Raw genomic sequence first — 26,759 nt, forward strand, 5'->3', positions numbered from 1 at the left:
AGGTCTACCAAAAAAGACTACAACTATCTAGTAAGATTGCTACGTCATTACTGTTTGCGGAAGGAGCCATCTTTCTGCTGTTTAATACACAGATTACCCTGCTGCATGCCTGGGGTGGGTAATTACTGCTCAAAGACGATGAGATTAGAAGCATATCTCAGAGATAAAATCAGTTGTCCAGGAAGAGGGCTGTCTATCTAGCTATGAACTTTTTGAAATCAGATGTGACTGTCACTCTTTGGATTTGCTGTTAGAGAAAAGTTTGTTGTGTTGCTCCTGTATTCTTTTAAAAAAAGACAGCTAAAGAAGAAGATTTGCAGATAAACGCAATGTGAAACAGAACAAAGCTATTGCTTGCGATGGTGTTTCTGTCTGTTTGGCCAAAGAAGAAAGACATTCTGCAATTTTGTGGATGGTTTTGGAGCTTCAGACCGCCATCAGAATGGATAAGTTCCAAGATAAACTAAGTTATCTGCCAAGCACTCTTAGTCAAATATAAAGACATGCAGTAGAAAAATGCAAACTGCAGGATAACAGGCTAAGACTATTGGATATTATAATTTATTTTCGCTACCACTGGTTAAAGAAGAAAGAGTTGAGAGATAGGCAAGTCTTTCAAGGAAAGATGTGTTTTCTCCTGTGGTGACAACTGATGTGTAGGCTCTATTCAGCTGTACTGGCTTTTTCCTCAGGTTTTACAGCAGCAGTGCAAGTCTTTCCACAAGACTCTTTCATGAATGAAACTGGTTTCATCAAGTCCTGTCTAACTTTGAAGACCCTAAATTGCAGCTTCCAGCAGCTTCCAAAAAGCCTTTCTTTTTTGTTGTATTTAGTACCTGTCAGCATAGAACAGCAGTAGGTGGGCACACGATTACTTTGCTCATTTGCATAGTACTTGGTACTACTGGCAACCTTATATTTAGGTAGAAATCATTGTGGTCAGTCCTGTTCAGCAAGGTTCATTGTTTGTTCAGTGACAAGGCCCTAAACTGAACTAATTAATTAAGAAAAAAGCTTCTAAAGGAGTTTAAAGAAATTAAATGGAAATTACTCTTTGATGTGCACTAGAAGAGCAGAAAGCCCCAGAAATAATTGGAAAAGGTGAGTGCTAGCACACAGACTGTACCTTTCGTATATGCCATTACCTGGGAACCAAACAAGCTTTCCTAAGCTTGCATACATCAGGAAATAACCAAGGAACATGCTGTTCACACTAGAACTAGATGTGTCAAGTGCGTTACACAAACAGCACATCCAGGGGTGACTGACTTCTAACAAAGCCTGTGGGGCTCTAGTATGTCTCACCAGCAGACCTCCAGGCTTTTGCACAATACCTCAAAGGTCTGGCCTTAGGATCAACATCCCACCTGTGCAGACTTACCTACTCAGCTAGAATTTATCAAAAATATGTAGGGATTAGTCAAGGCTCTTACAAATAAAAGGGGGACAGAAGATTGTGAGTTTAATTCATAGTCAAGTACTATTTTACTTCCAAAGGAAAGAAGTGAAAGTGCTGCTTTCACCTTCCCATCCAGCTGTTTGAACCGGGGTATTAATACTGCAGCATGTACGTCATGTTAAAATGGCTTATACATAACTAGCTAGAAGAAAAATGGAAGCATGTAGGAGCTGTTTATCTTTTAATTAGGGATCTTAGCTGTTTTAAAGTAGTCAAGTGTTCGAATTTAATGCCATGCATAAATGAGAATCTTTAGTAAAGTGTAGTCATTTTTTCAGCTTGTATAACACCACAGGTCAGTATACCAACTAAACTCATGGTCTATATATCTGCCACTGACTTTACACTGTTTTATTCCACCTTCAGAATTAATACTTGTTTAATATTTGCTTTTACAATGCATCCCAGAATGCCTCACTGTCCATCTTTTAAAATGTTTGTCACAAGGAAAGTGAGAGTAGGAAATATTTTCCCATGGTTTATGTATTTATCCCATTACCCACTGTACACTTTCTCTGTGGATATTATTGGTAGTTCATCAGCAAAATCACCATCATGTGCAAAGGCATAAAGGCCATGAAGTCTTCACTGCTGAACAACCTTCCCAAAGTGTACTCTGAGGACAATCAAGCTTAATTAAATTCAATTTTATAAATGCACTGAAAGAAGTTCTTTCACTACCATCTGGATTTCTACTTTAATGACTCTCTTAAATGAAATTTAGGCACCAAGCCAGTTTAATTAGGTAATGTTTATTTTACATAGAACAATCTCCAAAGAATATTTTAAAAAACAATCTAAATACTGATTTTATTGCATTTATTTTCTTACAAAAAAGACAGACAGGCACAATTTACGTTACAAATACTTCAAACTGAACAACAACTGTTCACTATTTAGATGTCCCCAATGCCACTCCAAAGGCTGTGAAAGTAGAAAATGTCATTTTACATGAGGCAGTAGTGCATTTAGTAGGAATGAATCACAAAATATATTTTTGTACAGTAAGACATTATTGTCACTTTGTAATTACCTATAAAATCTTTTGAATTGCACAATAAGTTTGCATTACAATTGACAACTGACAAAAAAATAGGCTTAGTATGTAACTAAATATTTGCCCAAGCACTATCCCTTAGAAACAAATTAGGATTTCTTTTGGTAAATAAAGTCTAATAAGAACTATATTATATATCTGAGGTCATTTGAAAATGTTTTAATAGGAAGAGGTTAGGTTTATATATTCAACTAAAATGAATTTCTGACTACCTTAAAATCCATACAACCACAATAGCTGAGTGTCCTAAAAAATACTTTGATTTGAAGGTACCAACACCAAGGAAATCTGGAACTGTTTAAATTAATCTATTTTCTGCTTTTCTGCTTCATTACCAATGCTGAAAAGGCACTGTGTACATTCCTCTGAATATTTGGTGTTTTAGGGTTTTTTTTTAAAGTTAAAAAGCATCCAATGACAAACTTCAAACAAATTTTAAATGAAAAAAAATACTGAATAGACTTCCCACTGATCGATGCAGTCCATGATATCCGAAGATCATTTGCCATAGAACTTCTTATTCAACAAGAATATGAGCAAATTCACATTCACTTTAGCTTTATCGAACATTTTCATTACAGCCACACCTTCATACTGCATCTGAAGCAAGTCCTGTAATCAGAAATAAAGTCATTAGTCACTGTGTGAATCCATACCTTACAGCAACAAGATGGGGTCATTTTCATCCTGTGATAACCATCTCAAACTCCAGGTCCTTCACAATTTAAACAATTACAAGCAACTGTTGGACAGGTGTAGAAAACATTATATGTCCTCTAGATCCCAAATTGTAGACTGTCAGTTACTGCAAACAAAAAGAAATACTGTTTTCTGTGTATTTTTGTTTTTTCTTGCTATTTGCTGCTTGCCACCCAACTAATGTGGCATTTGGTTTCACGCAGTTGCCCTAATATAAACGTTAACTGAACTCCATGCCCAGCATCCTATGGAGTTTATATAGTTACTGCCCACATGATCTGATGTTCTGTGCTGATGGAATAGTTCAGGAATACATACAAAAAATCTGAAGTAGTTCATATTTAGAGGAAATGCAACTGTGACTATATAGCAAAGTAACAAAATTCAAACTCTACCTGAAAATGGAGCTGCACTTTTTCCATCTCAACCCCCAAAAATTTTGCTTTGATTTCAAAGTCACCCACTTCTTCTCCAGGTGTGATATCAAACATCACATTCTTAAACCTCAAAAGAAAAAGAAGGATAACTGATTATGTATGCTGTGCAGTTTTATATAGTCCAGAGACAGTTTTGGGGAAAAAGCATGCAGTACACAAAAGAACTTTGACCATAAGCAGTGCAAATGGTGTCAAATGAACCACTCCGTCCCTACTGCAGTGTTTTCTTGGAGACTTTCTGGTGTACATATAATATGGAATACAGAACTCTCAAGTCTTTTATACTGGAAAAAAAATGGGCTGTGGGAAGTTCAGGAAAAAGAGATGACCACAGCGTAGTAACAGGGCAGCCAGATTTTCATTCTGCCATGCCTGAGTGTCTCCTTGCAGGTACGTACACACTCTTCCCTGGTTTCAGTTTGCCTCATGTGGCTTCCTCTGCCTGATGAACCCACTTACAGAAAAATTGCAAAACTTTTTTCTATACAGAAGAGGGATGGAAGGGTGCAGAGGATGGAAGATTTTCACTACAGCAGCCTCAAAATCGATAGATACAAAAGGGATGTTAAAACACCACATCCATTCACCTTGCCATAGTGAGGAAGTGCAGAAGACCAGGTGTTTACTCAGTTATATGAAAGTGATTGGTCAGTAAATGAAAAAATAACTGATACAACTGCTTAACAAGTCTGTCATTAGCAGTGAGTGTGCTGTCAGACTTGTACTGGTTCCATCTCAACTAATTGTCGTGGTTTAGCCCCAGCCAGCAACTCAGTACCACGCAGCCGCTCGCTCACTCCCCCTACCCCGATGGGATGGGGGAGAGAATTGGAGGAGTAAGAGTGAGAAACACTCCTGGGTTGAGATAAGAACAGCTTAATAATTGAAATAAAGTAAAATAGTAATGATAATAATAACAATATAATAATAACAATATAATAATAACAACAATATAACAATAACAATATAACAATAACAATAATAATAATAATAATATCCAAAGCAAGTGATGCACAATGCAATTGCTCACCACCCACCGACCGATACCCAGACAGTTCCCCAGCAGCGATCGCTGCTCCCCGGCCAACCCCCCCCACTTTATATACTGAGCATGACATCATATGGTACGGGATAGCCCTTTGGTCAGCTTGGATCAACTATTCTGGCTGTGCCCCCTCCCAGTTTCTTGTGCGCCTGGCAGAGCATGGGAAGCTGAAAAGTCCTTGACTAGCATAAGCAGTACTTAGCAACAACTAAAACATCAGCGTGTTATCAACATTCTTCTCATACTAAATCCAAAACACAGCACTATGCCTGCTACTAGGAAGAAAATTAACCCTATCCCAGCCGAAACCAGGACACTAATGCCAAAATAGGCTTATTCAAATATTTTCCCAAGATAATCATATGGCAAGATACAAGGGAAAAAATGAATTATGACGATTAGGGTTTATCATTCTTCTGAATGTAAAAGTCTGAGGTAATTTTAGGTGGCACAGGAAATTGCGAAGATTTCTTTTAATAAAAGCTAGGCCACTTAAGAAGCTGTTGATTAGAAAGTGCTCTGAATTGTTTTATACCACACTTACTGGTTGGTTTGAAGATCTTCAATTTCTAGGATGACACCTTTTTCATGCAGTCTTGCAGCTGTGTACTTTAATGAGGCCTGCTTCATTTTTTTGCTTCCCTTCATCTCTTCTTTTCCATCTAGTTTAATTGACCTCCGTGAATTTCTGGGAAGAGAACAAGAAAAATGGCTTTTGATTTATCTACCAGTTCTTTTACACTTCAGCTACTCTTCTAGCCATGTCACACACAGTTTTCCTTCACTCTAACTTCCTGAACTCCTATTAATGAACGAATTAACACTCAAAACAAATCTAAGAATTAGAGGGATTTTTAGCACACAGTGAGTAGTCTAAACATTTTGGCAATCATTTTGAATCAATGTTTTTAGCACTGGTTTAAACTCTATTGTGAAATGCAGCCCTGATCCAAAAAGAGTCCACAATCATCACTTTAAAATATTGATTTGTAAGCATACAGTGACATAGGTGTTAAATAAGATTGGCCATTAAGAGTTCATTTTTGGATCAATGAGGTATGCACTAGGAAGGCTCCTGTTTGTGTCAGTAAAATGTTTTTGTTTTGACACTTAGGTGGCATTTGCAAGGGGCTTGCTCTTGAGTAACTGTATCATACCTGAAAAGTAAAATTCTTTAGGCATTTATTTCCCCCTTTGCCATTCTAAAGACAAAATCTAATCCTTTTAATGAAGGAAGAAAAATCACTAATTACTTCCCAAAGCTGCATGACTTCAAAGCATGCTAATGGATGTGCAAAATAGCCCCAACTAAACATATTGTAAACACGTATACATCTCAGGCCTCTTTCTGTAAGGCAGCTTTAAATAAATGCAAGACTTTACTTTCCAGGTTCTGACTCAGATCACAGTGACAAACTCCCATAGACCTTTTAATCCATGGATTGTTAAACTGTTGGAATCAAAACTTTCAACTACAGGTTAACACCTGCTGTCCCTCTTGATAAAACACACTGAAATATTGAAAGACAAGAAGACTCAACTCACTTTCTTGTTAAGTTGTCTAAACAAGTTTTTATATAGGTGTTGTAATAATTAATTTGTTCTTCATAAAATGCTGTCTTGGAGTTAAGTGCATTCAAAGTCTGCTGGAGTTTCACCAATTCAGCTTTTCGATGATGTCTGTATCTTCTTTGATTCCGGATATCCTAAATAAATTTAATTGGTTTATTAGGTTGATATTTTAAAAAGTCTGAGCTTATTATGATTCAAAACTGTAATTACACAACCTGACTTAATTACTGAGAAAAAGCATGAACTGTCATGTTAATTCTCACAAGCATGGTACCAGAAGTGAGTACTACAGTTTACATGACTGTACAGAAAACAATCAGATTGCTACTCATGTATACCAGTGGGGAGATCTTGAACTCTGCTATGGTCTCCAGGGCATTACAGATTCAGAAGTCATAATGAAGATGTTGTCTTCGTGTTGTAAATGGAAGCTTTCTCACAACTAGTTTCTGGTGAGAGGCCTAAGAAATGAGAGCTTGGGCTTCTACAAGGTGAGAACTAGCTACTGCTAAACTAGAGCTTGGGTTGAAAGTAATGGTTGAATTGAGGTAGTCGAAAATAAAATAAAAGCAACTTCCAGTCCTAAGGCTCATCCCAATCTTCAGATTGCCTTAACAGCTCAAAACAAAGCATCTGGGCTTATAGATAAGCAATAAAAAAGAATGGGGCACTGAATACATGCTTAGAATGGTTTTCTCTCAACTGGAAGCAGATGCAGACACCTGAACTGAGCAGGGCTTTAAAATGGCACTTCAGAGTAGGTGCAACATACTTAATTATATTAGAGACTTAGCACACGAGTAATTTACTCATTTATGTATTCAAATGTATTTGCAAGTTTAAAAATACATATTTATAATGTGTAAATCATTCATGTGAGCTATGAGTAGTTTACTCATGAGTAATTAAAGATAATCCAGTATTACTCATGAGTAATTAAAGATAATCCAATACACTAAGATTCTTACAGACGGTATTGGGTGTGGATTTGGAACAGGTTTTGCTGATTTGTACACAACAGGCCTGGTGCTTTATCAACCCCAGGTGCCCCAGATGGGCACCACATTGGCCCACTATTCTCCTTATGTCCTGCCCAACCACTGCAGATTGGTGTTAATACCACTCAGAGAATGTTCTGGGTTTTTTGAAGTCTGTTTAAACCCTACCAAGACTACATTAATTATTAATTGAAACACTGATGAGTAATTCTTGTTCTTTGTAAAATATAAAAAGCTATACTGAAACACATTGTACTGGAGAAGTTAAAACAGCATCAATATCAAATCTGGATAGCAAAGTCTACAATTGTATGCTATTCAATTCAGGTAGTTATGCATGAGAGTACTGTCTTTCACTTATTTTGTCAGCAAACAAAGATGATTTGTCTCTTATGTGGACACTTCAGCAATTTAGTGTAGCATTCTCTGGAAAATGTATATTGTACATCTCTAGCTGGAATAGATTTAGGCTAGATGCCTAAAAACCATCAATATACAGGGAAGGATGCTCCATTTACCTTAGCGATCTCATTTATAATTTCTTGGTACTTAGTTGCTGAAGACACTAGTCCTGCTTGTTCCAATGTCCGGAGATTTCTCTGAATTTTTCTTTTCTTTTGTTCTATTGGTAGCTGCCCATCTTCAAAAATAGACTGACTGTGCTTTATTTTCTCTGGAGTTTTGGAATCTAAGATGGCACGTTTTTCTACAAGTTTCAAGTGCTCAGATTCCTGGGTAAAAAAAAAATCCAGAACAGTATTCTTCCAGCTCATGATAACAGTTAAGTATTCAAGTACATTGAATTCTCAAAGGAGATTATTAAGACTCAAGGTGCAGGCTTTATTTATATCTTCTTACCATGTGGTCTGAAAGTGCTACATTTACTATGCCTTTTGACATTAAGTAACTAATCACAACACCTAGACATGTATTTCAATTAATCAAAACATGTCTAAAATCAGCCAGACAACTCAATGACTTCACTTAGTTGCAGCAAGACTGTCCAGATCTCACAGTTGTCTCCTGCATATGCACATCCTGAGGTAAGCTAAAATGTGTACATTATTGAGATACAGCTTTGTGTGTCAGTATCTATGGGGAAGTCTTCAGCTGGGAGCTCTTCCCACTCAATTCCCACACCAAGGATAGCAGTAGTTCCCCAGGCAGATGTTTGCTTGTATTGCTTAAGCAAATAAACTAGGTGTCAGGGAACTTGAGTTAAGATACTCATGAGGAGGGGGGGAAAAAAAAAAAATCTAGCAGAAGGATTCACCTCAGGCTATTTGATTGTGTTAATAACATAGGAGAGAAAAGACCCTGTTTACAAAAAATGTAAAGAAAAAAATATTATTATGGGTGTGCTGGTTGACAGGAAGACTTAATTTGTCTTTTACTCTGAAGCTGTTACTAATTATACAGTAAAAGAAAATTTTTAAGTCTCATGTTTTCAAGGCTCTAGATCTGAATAGTCTAAAAACAGCAACAATGATTTCATTGTTACAAAGCTGTGGAGAAAGCTTTCAGAGATCTCTTAAGGTTTTCAAATAGCTATAAAAAAATATGTACTTTCTTCCCTATTCAGGCACAGTATAGCTCTTACCTGTTGCGCAGTGGGTGGTGTTTCTAATATTTCTAAGAGCGTTTCTCCTGGCTGTGTTCGTATCACATCCACAATAAGTCTTTTGGTCCTTTTAAAAAGGATATATGGATATTACAAACCAGTTGTCACTGGATCACTTGTGCATTTAATTTCTTCAACAGTAAAACTAGCAAGCTACCCCTTTATTATGGATACTTGGTAATGTTTATGTTTCCTAGCTTTTTATGTTTCAGAGCTTCCATTAATAATGTTGAACATCTGGCTTCTACACAGGTCTCAATAGAGAAATACATGCACACTTTTTCCCCCTTTTATTTCAGAAAACAGTTAACCAACTAGCACAGTAAACAGTTACTGTTAACATAATAAAAATCTAAGCAACAGCTCACATGTGGATTTTCATTATGATCATGACAAAACAGCAGATAGGAATGTAATCTTTGCAAAGCCTGAGCTATGCATGGTTCCATTAAGGGTCATATTTACTGAGTAAAGTGGAAATGCACTCAAAACTGCTGAACTTCTGAAATAATTTTACATTCCACACAGTGCATTTATGCACAGCACTTAAGGGCAGATATTTCTCTGGTGGCAACTGACAAAGAGCATTTCCTTCCTAAAAAAGGGAAGCTGCTACACCCTGATATATAAACCAGTTCTTTTTTTGGTAAGAATTTATCTCATTCCTGCTGTCTTTTCATCCATAATACTTCCAAGAACATCCTGCTACAGAATTCTGTTAATTTAGAGAACATTGTTACAAATGAGATATAGCTCATTATTCTTAAAAATTAACAGAAACTTGAAGAAGGAGTTTAAATTTCTCAGGAAAGTGTCTAAATATGATCAAGGCTTCTGTGATAAAACCTCATGACTTGGTTTAAAATGATAGGTAAACTATGTAAAATTGGGGGTTTTGCTGGTGTTTTCAGGACTAGAAGTTCTCACAAAAATGCAATGAAACGGGACAAAAACATTTACTCTTACACAGGCAAGATTATCCAAACCCACTGAGTATTTGGGTATGATCCAAGGGTCCGTGGAAAGGGCAGCGAGGCAGGAATGACTGACAGCACAGGCAGACCTGAAGCACTGCTCCTTCCATGTTAGGAGGCAACCTGCTAAACCTCCTGGAAACTGCTTTGCTCATCCAGAGCTGCTAACTGCACTGAGCGGTTCAAGCACATTCAACAGCTTCTGAAGGTCTGTTGTTAAATGTATTTTTCCTTCACAAACTCTCTTGGAATCCCCTCCAATTTGCCAGGAAAAAAAAAAAAAAAAAACCAAACCAAAACAAACCCAGAAAGGTTTCCTAAAGTTGGTTCACTTGGGCTACATCAATACATTGCTGGCTTTCTCTGCCTGACACAACCTTTGTCAGTCTGTGGTGGTTACCACCACAGTCTATGTTAATGTACACGGGCATTATCACTTTATGCGCTGCCTTAGAAACAGGTGCTGATATGGCCAGTAAGACGTGAGGCTTATTTCCACTTCCTCTCCTTTCAGCTTCCTCTCCCCGTGCACCAAACCCGCTCAGCTCTGTTGTTTTCCAGAAACAGCCCACTTGGGGCTGGACGCCTCCCCCTTCCCCTGCCACTTGGCGTGTGGCACCTGCGCGCTCAAACCACACAGACAGGGCACCTTATGTGCAGTCTCTTAGACAGGCGTACCAGCAAATCTGAGGGTTCTTCAACAGAAGTCTTAACAAAACCATTTAAAAAGCAAATACATTGATACTTCTATAGAAGAGGCATGTCACTTGCAGAGAAAAAAGGAACATTCAGTGAATCAGCTGTGACTTGAATTTTAGCCAGGTGCCTAGTATTTCACACTTGCAGTAAAGGACTTCTCTACAGCTAAGGTAGGAAAGCTAAGCATATATATTTACATATCTCTTGTGTAAAAGGTAGCAGTAAGTATTTTAACTTTTGATATTGCTGCAGTTATGAGAAATATTACTTGAAAACACTTATGCAATAGAGAAGTTAAATTCTTTTGTTAATTCTCATGCTATTGTTTCAACATATTTCCACATGGTGTAGAGGATTAAAGACATTTCTCTTGGCCTTGCTTTCACATATTTTTAGGGATTCCGTTAAGGGCTAGCATTTTACTCCTACATAGAGGGGAAAAAGAACAGGAATCATGATTCCCCCCCTGCCCCCGACCCCAGGGACAGCAGCAGGCATATCCTTATTACAAAACCAGCCTGGGAGCAGCTCTAGAGCCTTGGTCCCTGGAGTACCAAGTGACTAAGACGGTTTTGATTTGACGTTGTCATTGCAGTCCCTTTACTTTAGATCTCAAATTATATTCGATAGCAAGTTACAGAAAAACCTTGGTGATTTCTTCTTTAAGATTCAGATTAAATATGCACAATTATGGTGGAAAACATCCTCTTCCTTTTAGGAAAAATAATAAGAGTTTTCTTGCACTTAAAATTAGGGTTTTTTTTTTCCCCCCAGACTTTAAACAGGCAGATATGTCTTTTATAGAAATTGCACTACCTAGTACAGACATTATAGCTAAGAACTTTCTTCAGAAGTAAAATTTCACATATTACCTAATAAATTCAGTTTACTGATTTTTGATTTGGAAAAAAAAAAACAAACCCTAACAGATAAGAGTGGAATTACAGCCTGTATCTACACTTTACTGCTTGCAAAGGTGTAAAATCCTTATGCTGTATTTCCCTTCAAAGTGAACTTCTAACCTTCACACTTGTGGGGTGAAAACAAGCATAGTAATAAAGGAGAGCAGCATCCTATTCTCCCCCTTGTCCAGGAAGCACCACAATCCTAAATAAGCCAATCCTTAGTCTGGAGAGCTTGAAAAAACTTTGAAAGAGAGGTGCCAATAATTTGATACTAAGTGCTTTTATAGAAATATTTTTTACTATAAAACCTATATCACAGGGTATCCTAGTAGCCATTTCTTAATTTGCTCACCAAATAGAATAAACATAATTTTCTTTCCCTGGATAAAAGCTTACACTGTTCCTGCTGAAGTGACAGTCGCATCCTGTTCAAACACCTGATGGCAGTACATCAGTGAAATGTTTTTCCCTTTGAGGGGGAGAAGACGACAGAGTGATACTGTCCATCCCTTAAGGACAAAGCTAGACAGCTTTTCATCTCTGCTTTTGCAAATCCGTGGTGTTTTAAAGCAGAATGCTTTTACAACTTCATGGAAGGTTAGATAGGTTTGGTAATGATCCAGTCACAGTCCAAAACACTGTTTTGGACAGTGGCAGTATGTTTATCTTTCTGTAAGCTTTCTGGAAGAATTGACAGTTTCTCTTTGACTTTTGCAAAAGTTTGAGTAGGACTGAACACAAACTGGCTTTTGAAAACTGAGTGCGCTCAGGACGTCAAAAATGCATTTGGGCATGGCAGCAGCATGGAAGCAACTTTTTTTTTCAAAAAAAAAACCCCCAAAACAAACAACAAAACCCCACCAAAAAAACCACATTGCCAGAATACAGGTTCTTAAGCAAAACTTACTTTATCATCAGGCTTTTAAGATCCTGATCATCACCTTCTCGTAACTCATATTTGCTTGTTAGAGACAGTGAAATCTCTGTTTTTGCAAGTTGATTCAGTGTGCTTTCCTTGTTGGGGTCATTGGGATCAACAGCTCCTTCTCCTGTAAGGAAATACCTTTTACTTCAAGTTTGCCAAGTTTCCCATGATTCAATGCATGAAGCAAACAAGAACCTAGATAAATCACTGTAAATCATCAGAAATATTAAGTTTATTAAATAGCATACCCATTCCTACTATTTAGAAGCAGCCTTTTTTTAGACACTGAACAATCAAAACAATAAGCCAGCTATTTATAAGCCCAGTTATAGAATAGATAGATAAGCCCAATATAGGATATTTTGGAAATGCTACCACTTGGAAGATGGTATTATCCATGACATCCTAGCTACTTTCTAAACAGTTCACACCTTACTACAATTAAGGGAAATTAAATATCAGTCACATTTATTCTTTGTAACTTTCTAATAAATTTGCATAATTTTTAAAACTTCATTTTTATTTGGATAATTAACTGTGAAAATAAAAAATGGCTGTTTTAAGAATTCACTGTGCACTTTTTGTAAGTTTCTAGTCAACACTAGCAAATCTTAAAATCAGGTTATTAAAAATCACTTGGTTTCTATCTGCAATTTGAGCACAACTGGATCATTCTGCTCAAAACATTATTAAAGTTTGGATTTTAAATCCCATCATTAATCTTTAGAGTGAATATTGCAGTTAGAAGAAGGTACAACTATAAGGAGTGGTGTTACAAGAAGTGTTCAGAAAAGAATTCTATCGTAAGTGAAGAAGCTGTCACCGTGAGACATGAGAGTACTTAAATCAAGCCCCCATTTAATTCTGCCCCTGGAGTGAAGTTAACCATAAAGACGAAGAACAACATACCAAGGAAAGATTCTACATCAGGAACAGGTCCCAGCCCTTCCAGCAATTCATTCAGCAGATCATTAGGCTCAGTGGCAATGGCATCCTGGTGTTCTAATAGTAGCTATAAACAAACATAAATGAAGTCATCATCCAAAAAAAATCCCATTCCCAGCATCTTTATACTTGTAAATAAATCTGGAGACTAAATGCTGAAAAATGCAGACCTAGTGTGATGAGGATTATGGAGGACCCAAGGTGGGAAGCATGCTAAGTTCTGGACCATGAGTTTAGAATTGTTCTTGCTGTAAGACAGCTTGCTGTGCTCCTCCAGCAATCGTCTCTGGAGTGTTGAACATCACAGCTGAGCAGAAATTTAAGATTTGCCTTTAGGACTAGCGAAGTATCACAGAGTAAAGGGTGATAATCCCAAGCAGAGCATTTCAGTGCTGCATCCTGAACTAAGCACACGAAGGAAAGAAGACCGGGTTGGCAGTCCACAGAAAGATACCTATTTTCTGTGTATTCATTCCAGTAGCTTACAATAGCATCAGTGATACATTTCAGAAATGAGTACATTTTGTAAGTGAGAAACTAGCTATGCAGCACCTGCTGCACAATTGCTAATAGACCTAGAAGTTGCAGGAGATTTATGAACATATTCACAATAACTTCCACTGCACCTGGGTACATTCTCAAAACTTTAAGCCACAAAAATAATGGTAAGCCAAGTTAATAAAGAGCATGAACACAGCAGTAACATTTTCTTGAAAACAGGCTCTCACTATTCATACGAAAAGTAACCTCATGCTGAATTAGATAAAGCCAGAAGCATTAGTGACTGCTAGATTAAACAGTCCATTCCCTGTAAAAGCAATATTCCTTACTTGGAGGACTGATGGAAAGACAGTGTCACCAAGCTTCACTGAAATTTAGCTACAGCAAAGCATGCACAGTAGGCAAAAATGCCAGGATTCTGAGTATTTAAACACTGCAAGTTACAGTCAGAGTTACTGGTTACTAGAAAAGTACTGACAACTAAAAAGCCTATGTCCAGAAAAGAAAGGCATTTCAGACATACTTACAAGATAGAAGTGAGCGTTATGAGCCCATAACCATTAACTTGTTTAAAACAAGTTTCTTTCTTATGTGCAGCAGCTACCCCACAATGTATGTAATGTTGACTATGACACCGTGAGGACTGCTGAGAAACGCTATGTGTACTGATTAAAACTCTACCACGCTTGATGCTATACAAGCACAAAATGAAAAAGCCGTCACAGGACAAATTCTTTGCGGCAAAGGCAAGAGATACATGGGGAAGCACCAAAACCCAAAGCTGAGGCATGCAACAGATCCCTCATTCCAGCTACATCCTACAGAGGTGTGCAATGAAAATTAAGCTTAGGCAAGTGTCATGGGAGATGATGACAAAGGGCAGATTTGAGAACTTTTACTGAAGCTGAGCTACACGTGACAACAGACAAAATGTTTATGCATCTCCTGTTATTCAAACTAATTTTTTTTTTTGAGCTGTAGGACCAGAATGGAAAGTTTAATTTACACTTGCAGGGAAGGTGCAGTGGGAGAAGACAACTTAGAAGAAGGGTCAGGCTTTCAGAGGAGGTTTGGTGGAAGAGGTGGTGTGGGACAAGGATGATCACCTGGTAAATACACTGCATGCAGATAATGGCCAGTCTTCAGACCTAGTTGCTTGCTTCCTCTAGGCAGGCAAGCGCACATAGTCGTATTATCAAAAAAGACCATCTTCTTGACCTCCTTTGTTTGGCAATTTACTTTCATTAAATCACTTCATATTTGTAGAGTATTTTATCAGGTAATACAAAATTGCACAGTCATACTTTGTGATATTAGGATCAAATCACATATTAGACGTTCAACAAACCTACTAAAAGGAGTATTTGACCAAGACTAGTGCTTAAATGTAACCACTGATCATAAACATGCAGACACAGGTCTAAGTCTTAAAAAATTAAAAGAAAGAATAGGCACAAAGACAATCCAGCAAATAACGTTTTTTAGCAGACTAGGCTATTAGTTTTCACTTGAATAAAACTAGCTTGTAATGTGGTGAACTGGGAGTTGGGTATTATACCTTTTCCATGGCATATCTGACAATATTTGTAGGAGGTTCTTTGTGGGGTTTGTGGGCTTTTTTTTTTTTTGGGGGGGGGGGTGGTGGTGGGTGATGGTGTTTAGGCTTTGGGGGTTTTTTTTTGGGGGGGGGGGTGGGGGGGTGGGGGTTCAGAGGACAGTTTGCAAAAGCCAGGAAACAAAGTAATATCCCAGCTTTAGGAGGACCATGTGGTAGACATTTAACTTGCACCCTAATGAGTCATACTACAGACTGCAGTTAATCTGTTCTTTACCCATGATAAAGAACTGGCAGGATGCCACAGCTTCAGTCCTTCTAAATCAGACGTTTGCATCTGTTTCCCACAAAACATGACAGAATGCCAGAGTCATGAAATACACTGAATTTTCCTCTATTCCCAGACTCAAAGGAGCTTCTTCAAGTTGGTGTCAGTTTCTTAGCCAGGACAGGAAAGTATTTGTAAGTAAGTAAATATCACACTAGATTAGAACAAAAATGTTCCTCCCTCCCATTAGAAAAATGTTATATTCTAATTGTTATTCAAGATGATGCTTGTTGTGGTTTAACCTGGCATGCAGCTAAACACTACACAGCTGTTTGTCCACTACCCCTCAGTGGGATGGGTGAGAGAATCAGAAAAAAATGTAAAATTCGTGGGTCGAGAGAAAGACAATTTAATAGGACAGAAAAAGAAGGGAAAATAATGGTAATGATAAAAGAATATACAAAGCAAGTGATGCACAATGCAGTTGCTCACCACCCGCTGACCGATGCCCAGCCAGTTTCCCAGCAGCAGCTGCACCCCCCTGGCCAACTCTCCCCATTTTCTTTGTTCAGCATGACATCCTATGGTATAGAATACCCCTTCGGCCAGTTTGGGTAAGCTGTCCTGGATGTGTCCCCTTCTTGTGCACCTCCAGCCTCCTTGCTGGCAGGGCAGTATGAGAAGCTGGCCCTTGACTAGTGTAAGCACTGCTCAGCAACAACTAAAACATCAGTGTGTTACCAAGATTATTCTCATCCTAAATCCAAAACACAGCACTGTACCAGGTACTAGGAAGAAAATTAATTCTATCCCAGCCAAAACTAGGACAATGCTTTTATGTGGAAGCAGTCTTCTAGGAAAAATGCAATCTAATACTCAATTCCAGATCATTTCAGAGGAGAACTGAAGAAATTATTTCGAAAGGAAAACCAAAGACTAAGCTTTCCCCCGAGACAATTTGTTGCAAGTATTTCATAATCTATACACGTTAGTCTGTTGACTAGTATATTCTCATTGACTTACTGAATGGGTATTGATAATTTCTTCAATGGAGATATATATGACAGGTTTGCTAAGAGTCACCATGTCAGAGTATTCATCGATATTGAATTTCTCCTCTGGTTCAGGAACATCACATGCTGCTTGAAAAAAATTCCTGAAAGAAAATGAGAAATACTTCAATAATTGTCCCCTATAAACTCGCTTTAGTTGGCCTGTATAACAAAAACACAATCAAATCTTTGACATACATTATATTTCTCTTAGAATCTGCAATCTACACTTAGTGTTTAAAGGAACCTTTTGGAGGCAACATATTTACACATCAATACAAATGACAAAGCATTCCATCTTTCCACCAATGGATAGCTGGTGAAAGACTGTTTCAAAGGTAGATTTTTTTTTCTCTTTATTCAACAAGGAGCGATAACTTGGTAAATTTTAGACACTTAGAGAAGTCTGTATTTAATACTGTAGAAGTTACAGAAGGATTTCCACAGAAAGACCCTCCAATTTTATGAAGGCACTTTGCAATATGAAGAGTACTGAGAAGAAATTACTTGAAATAGCTGCACAAAATTACCACTTGGCCTACAAATATTTAGATTGCCTTTACTCAGAAATTGAGCTGCTTGAAACATCAGAAAAAGTGGTATTGTTTATAAATGCAAGAATCTTGAGAGGAAAAAATGCAAAGTATGGTTGAACTGTTACTTCAACATAATTAGCACGTACATGGAGAGCTGAGACCTGCTTCCCAAGACAACAACGGGTGTCTCTCCAAGCCACTCACAGCTTCAGGGTTGTGCACAGACAACCATGAAACAGCAAAGTCCTCCTGTCAGAGGACCACTTTGTTTTCCAAAGTGAGAGGACCTGAACTGGAGCAGATGGGAGAAACAGGGTTTTAGATGAGGCCTACAGGGATGCTGCAGGAGCCACCCTGCCTTCACTGTTCTAGTCCTGCGCTGTTGAGGAAGATGCATGTTTCAGGCTCCGAGGACCTTTGAAGTTGGGGGGGATGGGGGGAAGAAGAAAAGGGCTGGGACTCCTCAGTTTGAAGAGGAAAAGCTGAGGGATACAATCACAGTGTACAAAATCACAGTACTGTTGCATGAGCTGGATGCAGAATTCATTCATCAAATCACACAATAATGGGACAAGGGGGGTTGCAATTAAACTAGCATGAAAATATTAATTTCAAATCCATGGAAGAATGCACCATTTTAACTGTCAGGTAGCAAACTTCTGAATATTGCTACAGGAGGAGGTTGTGGAGGCAGATGATCTGAAAGGTTTAAGAAGGATTTGGACAAATTCCCGCACAAGTTCATAAATGCACAGTAAAAGATCTAGGCAGGGCTGGTAGCTTTTAACATAGCTAATATTGCAATTGCCGTTGCTGGGTGAGTACAAGGGGAACAGGCAGCTGAGAGCAGCCACTGTTGGTGTCTAAGGAGGGTTTAGTTAGAATACATTGCACAATCACCCAGAGACTCAGTTTTGTATAAAGTTAGCTTAATTAGGAAAGGGATTCTTCCTTTTGCAGTAATCAAAGGGCCACCTAGAGTAGGCTCTCTCTTTCATTAGCATTTGTTATTCTTGCTATAACACTTTCTAACTTATTGTTTTTTCATGTTTATGTCATGCCCTTAAATACTTCAATACACAGAATGACTAAGTTTAAGTATTTTGTGCTCACGGCTGATCTCTCAAGGAAACCTATTATATAAACAGTGCATTTGCTTTCATGAAGGGCAGATATTAACAATAGATTTTCTGAAAGTGAGTTTGTCACAAGGCTCAACAATGCTTCAAGCTAATAATAGCAATCACCCCAAAAGATGAGCAATAATCCCAAACAACTTGTGTCCCAGAGTGTAGCAAAACATGTAATTTCCTATGACCGTGCAAGATGAAAGAAAAGATGGAATCTCTTGGCAAAGATGAAAGTATAAAAAACAAAACCTGCAACTTTTTCCTGACCAATAAGCTTTTTTTGCCCTCAGACAAAACATTCAGCTGTCCTCCCAACCAAAGAACATGTTATTTCTGCTAGATAATGAATCACCCCACACTGCTCTCACAATCTGTGTTTGCAGTAAGGAAGACTTATAGCAACCAGCCCAGCAGGGATGATCAGTTCTCAAAGTAATGCTCAAGCAGAAATACAACTTGTTATTCCTGCTTCAACTTCCTCAGCAGTGAGAATTTCTCTATGGCAGATCACTCAACATTTTTAACTCTGAGCAGGGAATTCCTGTAAATGAGGAGTCCACCTGCCTTACCCAAGAGGAGGGCTCTTACTGTGTATTGTGAGGTATTTGTGAGAGCTTTGCATACCTGAACTTCTGGTATGTCTGTGAGAGGTAAGCGTTCATAGATGATAGATGTTCAGTCTCTCCTTCAAAAAGTTTGTTAGAAGCAGCGTGCTGAAGGACTTTTGCCACACAGCCTAGGTTCCTCCTCTGGTCAGGGTGTATCTGGCCCCCAGCTGTCATATCAATTATATCAAAACCATCAGGAGCCACAATGGCAGGGTTCATGTAGCGATAGTACAGGAGGTTGCCAACAATCTAAAAGAAAAAATTAAGAGTTCTTCCCTTTGCATACAGTAATTACATTTTACAAAACATGATCCATCATTTCTACTTCTGAATTAGACCATAGGAACCTGTAGTAGAAACCCTAAGACATACATGTTACTGATGTGGCTAAATGAAAGAGCCTGTGGTCTTTTGTTAGATGTGCCTCTTACAACACCTCTATGAACCTCAGTTACAGACTTTTACAACTACATTTCAATTTGGTTCTGGCTTTAGGTCAGCTAAAGCAAGGCATTGAGTTGAACACAGAGACAAATACAACTCTTGTTTCTTCTAGGTTTTGCAAGGTTCAGCTCCAGAGACTCATTATCTGAAGTGCTACGGGTATCTGCCAGCATTTAATGCATTCATTGACAAGGGACCCATTGTTTCTCATGAAGACTGCATGCAGCCCTAAAAGACTGGAGAACAGATTGTCCAAACTGCAATTTCTATAGTGATGTTACAGTAATTTTTATTGTGCAGAAGGTGGCTTCAAATCATGCCTGATCTCAGAAACAGGAAGGACGTTTCTTCCTGCAGTTTGCCTCAGCTTATGTGTAGACACCTGCAGAACTTCCAACTTACACATTTAAAGGCTTTCAGTTGGGTGTCTTATGCTCCATTTGTTACTTTTTTTTTTTTCATAAGTTGAGCAGTGCCTTAATCTGTATTGCTGGAGTGATGGACAGAAGTACCCTAAAAATGCTGCTTGCAAAGATTTCCAATGCATTGTTAAAACACACAAAAGCAGAATTAATTTTTCAGCTGAGGAGTTTGAGGTCCTCTAGGCACCAGGATATATATAAATATATTTTAAAAAAAAAAAAACAAACCAAACACTGAACAGCATCTTTTTGAAGAATAATAGGGAAAGTCATATTGAAATTAATACCTTGTAATTTTAGAACCATTTCATTAAACCCTAATGAAAGTAGCTTTACTGAAGCGCAAATAGTTCTAATTTGAGAGAGTTGTCAGTCTCTCAGCTGGCTGGAAGGCTTATGGAGCAATTCCCCTAAGCCCTCTGAAGAGGCACCATGGCTATGATAGGTTAGTGATGGCCAGTGTGCCAGTGCCATGCTTATCACTCACACTGTACTTTTCAATCTGTACAAATGTCATTTCTACAACTTTTACAAGCATCTTAAATAATTGTAATGTAATGATCTACTTGCAAATAATTATTAGAGCTCTTCCCCATTGTATTTAAATTACAATAGTAATGATTTTTTAAAATATGTTAACAACTTCAGGTTGGGGGGGTAGGGGAATGAAGACCACAGTGTTCTCCATGAAAGGATTGCTGGTGGTAGGGACCGTAGTACAAAACCAAAACCCAAGATGATTCAGATAAACTCCCACCTTCTGAGAACAGCCACTATCCAAACCAGGTTGAGCACTGTCTTCCCTAAGAATTGCTGAGCACCCAAATTAAGATAGCTAGGTTGTGGCAACAGTTCCCTTCTCCTCCCCTTCCAAGACTCCTTTGCAACCCAAGAAGTGCCAAATTCCTCCAGTAAACGCTGATGTTCTCAGTTCCTTAGAATGCTTAGTGTCAATAAAAAAACCCTTTGGCATTAAAAGAATAGGCTGCTGGCAGTTTGCCCTGAGAACTCTACCTTTAATAGTTCATCTTCTGTTGCATCTGGGAATTTCTCATGGAGTGAGCTCTTCAGAACTTTGGCTATATATCTCATTCCATAACTACATGTAGAACAGATGAAAAGGAAAAAATATTTGAAGACTTAGATGAAACACAAAATCATTCTAGTCAGCCAAGTTATTGGCTTTTTCCCCAGCCACTTAAAACACAAAATGAGATAATGGAAAATACAAAAAGTTTCAAGTACAGGTAGATGTTCACGAGGCTAAAGCAGAGTAGGAGAAGTGGAGAAACCACTCCCTCTGCTGGGGAAGTCATTAGAGAGGCATGTATCACAAGCCATGTAATTTGAAAGGATCTCCATTGCCGAGTTTCAAGTGCAGCTTCACTGTGCACATGAACTGCAGCTTGGAGATTCCTAACTCAGCACTTACGGCATCATATTGAGAGAAGAGAATATGGATGTGAGAACTTTGTCAGTTACTGCTCGCAAACTCTGAATCGATGATTCCAGTTTATTGACCACTTCTGTGTGTGTTAGTGCTTGTTCTGTGGTTACATCGTATGGCAGTTTACTGCAAAGCAAACAGATATTAAACCAGGCTAAATGTATTCAAGAATAAAATACATTTTTTTTGCTTCATAAGTGCCATCAGTGAGCGGAAGAAAAGGTCTGACAAATACAGCTGAAGTTGGCTAAATAACAAAAGTCTCAGATGCATTAGCTTCCTTTTTTGGAGGAGGGCAGTTTGTTTAGGTGGGGGTGCACAAGCCATCATGTACCTTCCCTTAATTACAAAAGGGGAATCCTAATTTAAGGCACGCAACTCTACATCCCAGCATAGCTCCTCAAAAGCCTGGGACACTACTAACATGCTGTTATAAAACCTGGGGAAAAGGCTATGAATTCTTCCATGGCACAGTCCACTACACTTGTAAAGGTTAAGTAATTGACTTTTGAAGTTCATGACCAGGAAAGTGGTCCCTTTGTTGTTCAGAACAGGTTACAGTACCTGTTTTTCAAACACCTCCCCCCCAAAAGTCTTATTGCGCTGCAGGAAAATGGGGAAGGGATGCATGGGCACAAGGGCAATTTGTCAGAGAAGGAAAGGGAGAGAAGAACTGAGGGATCCCTCAAGTATTTAAATGGTACAATATGTCCAACTTCCTCACTCACCTGGCCTCGCCAGTCTGCATTTCTAGCTGGTTTACCCATGACTTGTACACATCCACAGGACTAGTGTTGATTATGAGGGACTTGTCATCCATGATCTCCTTTACCACTGGGGCCAGGAGCTGGCGCAGAGTGTTCTGTCCACGAGCACCTCGATTGAAGCTGACGACCATCTTAATGACAGTTGGGTTTCCAGTAACAATATCCTGTATTTGGTCTACTTTAGAGCTGTATCAAGAACAGAAGAGTTCTCAGATCTGACTTATGTATGCAGTTATTCATGTTTTCAAAACTCAGTCTTTTTAAATTATCCTATTTCTATGCTGAAACATGTTTATACAGTCAATTTCTTAGGCTTTCATATAAAACAAGATTATAGAAACTACTACCAGAGTTCTATATGTGTTATGATAATGTCCCTGGAACACAGCATAGTTAGTGGCAGCTAATATATACCTGATTAAGGCCCAAATACCTGTTCAACAAATACCTGTTAAGGGCATAAAATAAGATTTTATTGTTTCAGGATAAGCCACCACTGTCCACTTACAGAACATACATTTACATAGAGAAAGAAAATACTTTCTCCACCCTTAAATGCTCAGGCACAAAAGCAAGAAACCCTAGTGTCTGGATTTTTTGAAGCAATTTTTCCATATAAAAATACTGTTCACCATAGAAAGATTTTTATCTGAATTGGAAATAGGTTGAGTTAATGAATAAGTTACCCTGAAAATGAATTGCTTTAGTAACAAAAATATGTATAAAATTTTACAGCAGTTTAAAGATTAACCATCAAATTCTTTTAGGTATTAAGTATTCACTGAACTGTCTGCAACACAAATTAAAGTCTTGTGAGTGCACATACTTTATCTCCTCTTCTAGAGCAGTTTTGAAGAGTTTGAGAAGCAAATATTCTTCTCGCTGATTAGAGGCGTAGTTGTATAGAGTGAAGATGACCGTATCCATAAACTTGGTTGATTTGTTTTGTGGCATCTGGAAAATCAGCTTTGCCAGATACGTGGGATTAGTCTACAAAACAAACAAATGGCTTAAATGCTATTGTCCAGGACAAACTACCCCCGCTTGGGGGCCAGGTCTCTCTACTTTTGCATTAACACCAAAAGCATTTATGTTGATTCCCATATATATCAGTTTTCCACACTGGCTTTACTTTTTCCAAATCCTGATGCTTAAGAAACACTGAATACTGCACAATTAAATATCTGTGAGTAGCACCAGTAAGGATTTTATTTGTAGTCTCTCCAAACAGTACGTCTGTGCATCAGGTCGATGTATCTGATGGCAATGACAATTTATGAAATGACAGTAGCTATCCACTAAAAAGACATTGCATACTATATGTCCGCTTAAGTATTACAGGACATCTGCTCAGGGAAGATCTAAAATTCTTCTAGCAAAACTTCAGTGAGATGACATGAAAAGAACACAACAACAGATGCATTATACGCTGTCAGCTTCCTTTCCACCACATACAATGCACAGTAATAGTGACAGTATTTTACATCGATTAAAAGATGTATGGAGGAAAACATTTCTCTTTGCTGTCAGTATGGACTGAAGTTATTCCCAAGAAAAACAGCTATATTTCTTGCACGGTTTAAAGACAGCGAAGATTTTCTCAGTTACAGGAAATATCATAGCTGATAAAAGCTATAATGTATACATATCATATTATATTATGAGATAATGATCAAAGCTGATCATAGTATTTGCTGCAGTCTGCATACTACTCTGGAAATCTTTTCATAATCACTACTACAATCACTAAAACAAAGCAAGCAATATATTTCTAGTTTTTCTTTAGCAATTTGATATTGTGTTAATTTTTACATTAAGATTTACCTGTAAAAGGTAGAATAAATGTTGATAAGCCTCCAGTTTTTTTCTTCTCTCTTTACTCAAACCTTTGATACCCTGTTTGTCAACCATAACCATCTCTTCCAGCTGACTTTTGCTCTTTTTGTTAAGCTTCTTGCTGTGCAGTACCACATCCTGCAGACAGATGATCAAAGTCTAGATTTTATATTCACAAAAAAGGCAAACTGGGAAAATTAACATTTTCCCCACTATGTTAAATGCAATATTCCTCCAAGGGCCTTCATTAGCAACTTTGTATATTTTGCTGCTCTATTCACTAACCAGTCTTTTGAACATCTTTATGTTATCACCAATATGGCTTACCAACAATGACCATCTGGGAAACCTGATCTCGTGCAGACTTGCTTATCGTTTAGTTAACAATGAATAAGCTCTCAAATATGATCAGAAGTCTACTCCATTCTAGCACAGAAAAGATGCCAAAAATCTGCCAAGCAATTACTGTTGTTCACAAGTAGCAAAACAGTGACATTCAGAAGCAAACTGACATACCACTCAGGACAACTGAGTAACCTCTACCACAAGGTATTTTGACAAGATTACTTAAGACACGCAAAGAAAGTGCTTAATTTATCAGGAGTTATTTTAACTAATTGAGGGTGACCAAGCACTGACACAGGTTGCCCAGAGAAGGTGTGGATTCTCCACTGTTGGAGATATTCAAAAGCTCTCTGGACATGGTCCTGGGCAACCGGCTCTGGGTGTCCCTGCTTGAGCAGGGGGATTGGACCAGACCAGACGTCCCTTCCAGCCTCAACCATGCTGTGATTGTGTAATCCTGAGCTCCTTCAACACACAGAAATGCTCAGTGCATGCTATCAAGAGACCCTGAACAGAGCATGCTGACCTGAAGAGTGATTCTGTTTTTCACCAGCAGTCCAATCTTTATATCCATTAAGTTCAAGTCCTTCTCCAGCTGTTGATTGGATCGAATTTTTGTAACCACTTCTTCCCTTAACCTTGTTACTTCTAGTTCTTCTTGAAAGTCCAAATCACTTTGGTCCAAGAGGTAGGCAAATTTGCGCAGGACAGTCAAGGGTGGATTTTCAGCACCAACTATAGTTGAAGTAAATAGGCATTTTAGTTGACATAATACTGAACACTCCTAAAACCCTCAGGAAATTGACCACTGTGCAGAAAATTTTGGAACTGCAGAGAGAAGTTTATGCCAGTTAGAGCAATATTTTTGTCATACTGTGTAAGTACAGCTATCCAAAATAGTTTCAGATGTAAAACAATTGGTTTACAAACACTTGCACCTGCTTTTGAAGGGGAATAGGAGACTGAGAAATCCTGGGTGAAAGTTTAAAAAAAAAATGACTGAACACAGTAACATACTTCTCCCCAAATACACAACATTCAACTATTACCACTTACTTAGTGTTCTGTAGTCCTCCCTGGCTTTGTTTGCTCTGAGAAATGCTTGTATCTTCACAATTTCATCATTCTGGAAGGGACCAAGATTAGGCAAAAGAATCTAGTTATGACACATTTCTTGCTCAGAAACACACTGCAGAACTTGTGCCCTCTTTCCTGAGATTCCCAAAACTGCACGTGCAGTCGTATTACCCTATTTTAATGCTTCATGTTCAAAATGGAGAAAAAGGACTTACGTGATCCTTGAAGTATTGCAGGCGTTTCCTGTAAGCTCTCTTTGCTAGCCACATTTTGACCAATGACTGAATCTGAAAATTAAACAAAATTAAACAAAAACTTAACGGACACTGCACAAACTGGTTTTTTTGTGTGTGTGTTTTAAACTTGCTTCTGACAGTCCTTTTCTGCAGGCATGCTGTTCTCACATGTTTGGGGCCGTAGATGACTGTACCACTGGGCTCCTACATTCCAGTAACCAGATTAATGGGCTTCGACTGACATATCAAGTTGAGCTCAAGGCTCTACAACCCCTGTGTAGCATTATCTTTGGGAGTCTTTTCTACTTTCAAGTCTCAGCTCTCAGTTGTAAACCAGTCTGCTTCAGAGACAGGAGATCAATATCCCATCTAGATGGGATCTATGATCTACTCATGACATAGTATCCCATTAGCATCTCAGAAAAGTGAACACATTTCAGACAGATAGATTTGACAGCTTTTAATGGAATACCACACTCAGCTCAAATATTTTCTAATTTAGTATTATGGAAAGGAAATCGTAAGGAAGTCTCTATTACGAGCCACTTAAGTTCAGCAAAGCCTGATAGAAGTCAAACACAGAACTTTCAAGAAGCAATTTATTTAAGCTGTCAATTAAACAACTTTCAACAGCAAGCAAATTTCTGGAGGACAAGTCCCTCCAGTTTGTGTTCCTAGTCTCTCATTCCCAGGTGGTGGAGGACGAAGCCAAGGCGTAAAGCATACCCAGGCCCCAAAACACAATGGGATCTTACCTTAACAACAGCAGCAATATTGCCTTGAAGCACCTTTAATCTGTCAATATAGCTTCTCCTTTGTTTGAATCCTTTCCAGAAAGCCTATTTTATAAAAGGCAGGAGACCATTATTACTAATAAGAAACTAGTATTTATTAAAATCTACACATATACACTGAAATCATTAACAGTGTTTATCTTGTAGAGAAAAACTGCCATTGTGGTAAAAAGAACTAAAGTGTAAGTAATCTTGCCTCTATATTTTTAAGGTGCCCCGATACATTTCATGCTAATTTTGGCCAATCTCAGCACAAACACTTTGCTGTCCAATGCCATTTCCTTCCCTACCCTGAAGCCTTCCTTACTCTTATCACCAATACACCCACATCCTTTAGCATCCCAGTCACTGGCTTCACCCCACACAGGGAAGACTCAGCCAGCTCTTGCTCATTACAACCAACAG

At 38.3% G+C, this 26,759-nt stretch overlaps 1 protein-coding gene across 1 annotated transcript in view; it reads right to left on the minus strand.

The window, feature by feature from the left end:
• Positions 1-2,977: 2,977 nt before the first annotated feature.
• Positions 2,978-26,759, minus strand: part of IQGAP2 (IQ motif containing GTPase activating protein 2) — a 132,512-nt gene continuing 108,730 nt past the window's right edge. Inside the window, exons 18-36 of the mRNA XM_075726007.1 lie at positions 26,316-26,399; positions 25,540-25,611; positions 25,304-25,373; positions 24,774-24,982; positions 23,891-24,040; positions 22,893-23,056; positions 22,028-22,252; positions 21,285-21,425; positions 20,867-20,951; positions 19,003-19,235; positions 16,684-16,816; positions 13,301-13,403; positions 12,374-12,515; positions 8,868-8,955; positions 7,786-7,998; positions 6,243-6,403; positions 5,242-5,385; positions 3,611-3,719; positions 2,978-3,128 (exon numbers count right to left, since the gene is read on the minus strand). Of these exons, the coding sequence (XP_075582122.1) occupies positions 3,015-3,128; positions 3,611-3,719; positions 5,242-5,385; positions 6,243-6,403; positions 7,786-7,998; positions 8,868-8,955; positions 12,374-12,515; positions 13,301-13,403; positions 16,684-16,816; positions 19,003-19,235; positions 20,867-20,951; positions 21,285-21,425; positions 22,028-22,252; positions 22,893-23,056; positions 23,891-24,040; positions 24,774-24,982; positions 25,304-25,373; positions 25,540-25,611; positions 26,316-26,399 (2,640 nt within the window). The 3' untranslated portion in view covers positions 2,978-3,014. The remainder of the gene's footprint in view (positions 3,129-3,610; positions 3,720-5,241; positions 5,386-6,242; positions 6,404-7,785; positions 7,999-8,867; positions 8,956-12,373; positions 12,516-13,300; positions 13,404-16,683; positions 16,817-19,002; positions 19,236-20,866; positions 20,952-21,284; positions 21,426-22,027; positions 22,253-22,892; positions 23,057-23,890; positions 24,041-24,773; positions 24,983-25,303; positions 25,374-25,539; positions 25,612-26,315; positions 26,400-26,759) is intronic.

Source organism: Pelecanus crispus, chromosome Z (assembly GCF_030463565.1).
Source record: "Pelecanus crispus isolate bPelCri1 chromosome Z, bPelCri1.pri, whole genome shotgun sequence".
Classification (NCBI taxonomy): Eukaryota; Metazoa; Chordata; class Aves; order Pelecaniformes; family Pelecanidae; genus Pelecanus; species Pelecanus crispus.